We start from the raw sequence: 4,657 nt of genomic DNA on the forward strand, positions 1-4,657 counted from the left end.
ATTGTACAACATTGTACCCAGTGTCAAGTACTACACCTGCCCACCCAAGAGGCAGGAGTTAATCCCAGAGGTCTGTGTCCTAACGCATTATGGCAAATGGATGTTACCCATGTACCTTCATTTGGAAAATTATCATATGTTCATGTAACAGTTGATACTTATTCACATTTCATATGGGCAACATGCCAGACAGGAGAAAGTACTTCCCGTGTTAAAAAACATTTATTATCTTGTTTTGCTGTGATGGGAGTTCCAGAAAAAATTAAAACTGACAATGGACCAGGTTATTGTAGTAAAGCTTTCCAAAAATTATTAAATCAGTGGAATATCACACATACAACAGGAATTCCTTATAATTCCCAAGGACAGGCCATAGTTGAAAGAACTAATAGAACACTCAAAACTCAGTTAGTTAAACAAAAAAAGGGGGGAGACAGTAAGGAGTGTACCTCTCCTCAGATGCAGCTTAATCTAGCACTCTATACTTTAAATTTTTTAAACATTTATAGAGATCAGACTACTACTTCTGCAGAACAACATCTTACGGGTAAAAAGAACAGTCCACATGAAGGAAAACTGATTTGGTGGAAAGACAACAAAAATAGGACATGGGAGATAGGGAAGGTGATAACCTGGGGAAGAGGTTTTGCTTGTGTTTCACCAGGAGAAAATCAGCTTCCTGTTTGGATACCCACTAGACATTTGAAGTTCTACAATGAACCCATCGGAGATGCAAAGGAAAGTGCCTCCACGGAGACGGAAACACCGCAATCAGGCACCATTGACTCGCAGGATGAATCAAGTGGTGATATTAGAAAAACAGATGAAGTCACCACGCACCAAGAAGGCGGAGCTGCCAACCTGGGCACAGTTAAAGAAGCTGACACTGTTAGCTAGAAAAAGCCTAGCTAGCACAAAGGTGACACAAACCTCAGAAAAAATGCTGTTTGCAGCTTTAATGGTTGTATCAACGGTGGTAAGTCTCCCCATGCCTGCAGGAGCAGCTGCAGCTAATTATACCTACTGGGCCTATGTGCCTTTCCCGCCCTTAATTCGGGCAGTCACTTGGATGGATAATCCCATTGAAGTATATGTTAATAATAGTGTGTGGGTAGCTGGTCCCACAGATGATCGTTGCCCTGCAAAACCGGAGGAAGAAGGAATGATGATAAATATTTCCATTGGGTATCGTTATCCTCCTATATGTCTCGGGAGAGCACCAGGATGTTTAATGCCTGCTATCCAAAATTGGTTAGTAGAAGTACCTACTCTCAATCCCACCAGTAGATTTACTTATCATATGGTAAGCGGTATGTCACTCAAACCACAGGTAAACTATTTACAAGACTTCTCTTATCAAAGATCATTAATATTTAGGCCAAAAGGAAGACCTTGCCCCAAGGAGATTTCCACAGAAACAAAAGATTTAGTTTGGGAAGAATGTGTGGCCGAGAGTGCCGTGATTTTACAAAACAACACATTTGGAACTGTTATAGATTGGGCACCTCGAGGTCAATTCTACCACGATTGCACAGGACAAACTCAATTCTGTCCCAATGCACTAGTGAGTCCAACTGTTGATAGTGACTTAACAAAAAATTTAGACAAACATAGGTACAAGAAATTTCAGTCTTTCTACCCTTGGAAATGGGGAGAAAAGGGAACCTCTACTCCAAGACCAAAAATAATAAGTCCGGTTTTTGGTCCTGAACATCCAGAATTATGGAGGCTTACTGCGGCTACATACCACCTTAGAATTTGGTCTGGGAACCAAACTATAGAAACAAGAGATTATAAAACATTTTACTCTATCAACCTAAATTCCAGTCTAACAGTTCCTTTACTAAGTTGTGTAAAACCCCCTTATATGTTAGTCATAGGAAATGTAGTTATTAAACCAGACTCCCAAACTATAACATGTGAAAATTGCAGATTGTTTACTTGCATTGATTCAACTTTTGATTGGCAGCACCGTATTCTGCTTGTGAGAGCAAGAGAAGGCGTGTGGATCCCTGTGTCCATGGATCGACCATGGGAGGCCTCGCCATCCATTCATATTTTGACTGAAGTATTAAAAGGCATTTTAAATAGATCCAAAAGATTCATTTTTACTTTAATTGCAGTGATTATGGGATTGATTGCAGTCACAGCTACAGCCGCTGTGGCAGGAGTCGCATTGCACTCTTCTGTTCAGACAGTAAGCTTTGTTGACAATTGGCAAAAGAATTCCACAAGGTTGTGGAATTCACAATCTGGTATCGATCAAAAATTGGCTAATCAAATTAATGACCTTAGACAAACTGTCATTTGGATGGGAGATAGGCTCATGAGCTTGGAACATCGTTTCCAGTTACAGTGTGACTGGAATACGTCAGATTTTTGTATTACACCCCAAGTTTATAATGAGTCTAGACATCACTGGGACATGGTAAGACGCCATTTACAGGGAAGAGAAGATAATCTCACTTTAGACATTTCTAAATTAAAAGAACAAATTTTTGAAGCCTCTCAGAGTCACTTAAATATTGTGCCTGGAGCTGAGGCGTTAGATCAAGTGGCAAAAAATCTTTATGGATTAAACCCCACGACTTGGATTCAGTCTATTGGAAACTCTACTGCAGTAAATTTTGGAATTATGTGTCTCTGTTTGATCGGTTTGTTTTTAGTGTGCCGGACCAGTCGAAGAATCCTGCGCCAAAATCGAGAGAACGAACAAGCCTTCATCGCCATGGCACATTTATATAGAGGAAAAGGGAGGGAGAATGTTGCGGGAAGTCAGGGACCTTGAACTGAGGGACTGGCTGAAGCCACAGCAGAAAAGCATAAAATATGAAGATTTCATGGACATTTTATTAGTTTTCCAAACTTTATACTTTTGTAATATCTTATGTCTTTACTTTAATCTCTTAATCCCATCATCTTCTTTGTAAGCTGAGGAGGATATATGTCACCTCAGGACCCTGTGATGATTGCCTTAACAACACAAATTGTTTGTAAAGGACGTGTGTTTGAACAATACGAAAACTGGGCATCTTGAAAAAAAAAAAGAACGAGATAACAGTGGTGTTCAGGAAACAAGGGAGGTAACCTTAAACTGGCCGCCGGTGAGCCGGACGGAACAGAGCCATATCTTTTCTCCTTTTGCACACAAATAGGAGAGATATCGCTGAATTCTTTTTTTCAGCAAGGAATATCCCTGAGAAAGAGAATGCGCTCTGAGGGTAGGCCTATAAACGACCCCCTTGGAGGCGTGCCGCCTTTTACGGTTGAAGCCGAAGGGATGAAATAAGCCCCGGCCTCCTGTAGTGCTCCCAGGCTTATTAGGATGAGGAAATTCCCACCTAATAAATTTTGGCCAGTCAGGTTGTCTGCTCTCAAACCCTATTTCCTGATAAAATGTTATCAATGACTATGCGTGCCCAAAAATTTCATTGGCAATTTTAATTTCAATTTTAACACCGACCTGTGAACTCATCCTGCCTCCACTTGCTTTGTGATATTCTATTACCTTGTGAAGTATGTAATCTCTGTATCGTGATGACAATGGTAGTCTTGTTGAAAAGAAAAGGGGGAAATGTGGGGAAAAGAAAGAGAGATCAGCCTGTTACTGTGTCTATATAGAAGGAAGTAGACATAAGAGACTCCATTTAGTTCTGTATTTGAGATGCTGTTAATCTGTGACCCTACCCCCAACCTTGTCCTTGCAAGAGACATGTGCTGTGATGACTTAAGGTTAAAAGGATTTTGGGTGGTGCAGAATGTGCTTTGTTAAACAAGTGCCTAAAGGCTGCTTATGGTTAAAGGTCATCACCATTCTCTTTAATCTAGAGAAAAAGAAAAACATTTGTCTTCTGCCCGTCCCTGGGCGATGGAACATCTCAAAGCACAGCACCGGTGATGGTAAAGATAATTGTGAAAACCGCCTTTAGGAATAAGATGGGGCTTGCTGGAGCAATACTGCTAAAAGGTTTATGGAGAGGTTCGCATATACATCTCAAAGCACAGCACCGGTGATGGTAAAGATAATTGTGAATAAATACCAAGGGAACTCAGAGGCCGGTGCCGGTGTGGGTCCTCTGTAAGCACAGCACCGGTCCCCTGGGCCCCGCTTTTCCTTCTCTACACTTTGTCTCTGTGTCTTATTCCTTTTCTCAAGTCTTTCGTCCCACCTAACGAGAAGCACCCACAGGTGTGGAGGGGCGGGCCACCCCTTCAACTTCCCAGCTGCTCTTCCTCCTGCACCCCCACAGTACCCCTTTCTCTAAGAGTGGGCCATGGGTCCAATCAGGCATTTCCCTCAGATTCCTCTCCATGACTGAACCAGGACTTACACGAAGTTGCCACGGGGCCTTCCAATCCCCTGCAAGTATGTCTTTCCCACCCCCCATCCCACCCCCCACCGCCAAAGTCCCCATCCCCGACCCTCCCTCCGTGTGAGTCACTGCCTCCCCTGGCCCTCCTCTCCAACCCAACAGCAGCCAATCCCCCCTCTTCCAGGTCTTCTCCCAGCTGACTGAGGACCTCCAGGTCATTTCTCAATCTCTCCCCTTCCTTTCCTCTTGCCCACCAGTCTTCAAATAAGTGCTGTCCTGTCCTAGGCCAACTCCTCTACCTCCCCATCTTGTCTCCTGCCTCTACAGATGCCTTTCACTCCAGT

General features: G+C 42.9%; 1 protein-coding gene across 3 annotated transcripts; it reads left to right on the forward strand.

Annotated features, from left to right (window-relative positions):
- Nucleotides 1-337: 337 nt before the first annotated feature.
- LOC134736780 (endogenous retrovirus group K member 8 Rec protein-like) lies at nucleotides 338-3,650 on the forward strand. Of its 3 annotated transcripts, none has more exons than XM_063640177.1 (2): nucleotides 338-976; nucleotides 2,667-3,650. In XM_063640177.1, exons 1-2 carry the CDS (start codon nucleotides 716-718, stop codon nucleotides 2,928-2,930), a joined length of 525 nt encoding a protein of 174 aa, XP_063496247.1. In that variant the 5' UTR covers nucleotides 338-715; the 3' UTR covers nucleotides 2,931-3,650. The 3 variants fall into 3 exon arrangements, with proteins under 3 accessions (XP_063496247.1, XP_063496248.1, XP_063496249.1); XM_063640178.1 differs by having other exon boundaries at nucleotides 338-919; XM_063640179.1 differs by lacking the exon at nucleotides 2,667-3,650 and adding an exon at nucleotides 1,990-2,154 and having other exon boundaries at nucleotides 338-1,087.
- Nucleotides 3,651-4,657: the final 1,007 nt, after the last annotated feature.

The sequence above is a fragment of the Symphalangus syndactylus genome, chromosome 5 (genome assembly GCF_028878055.3).
Source record: "Symphalangus syndactylus isolate Jambi chromosome 5, NHGRI_mSymSyn1-v2.1_pri, whole genome shotgun sequence".
Classification (NCBI taxonomy): domain Eukaryota; kingdom Metazoa; phylum Chordata; class Mammalia; order Primates; family Hylobatidae; genus Symphalangus; species Symphalangus syndactylus.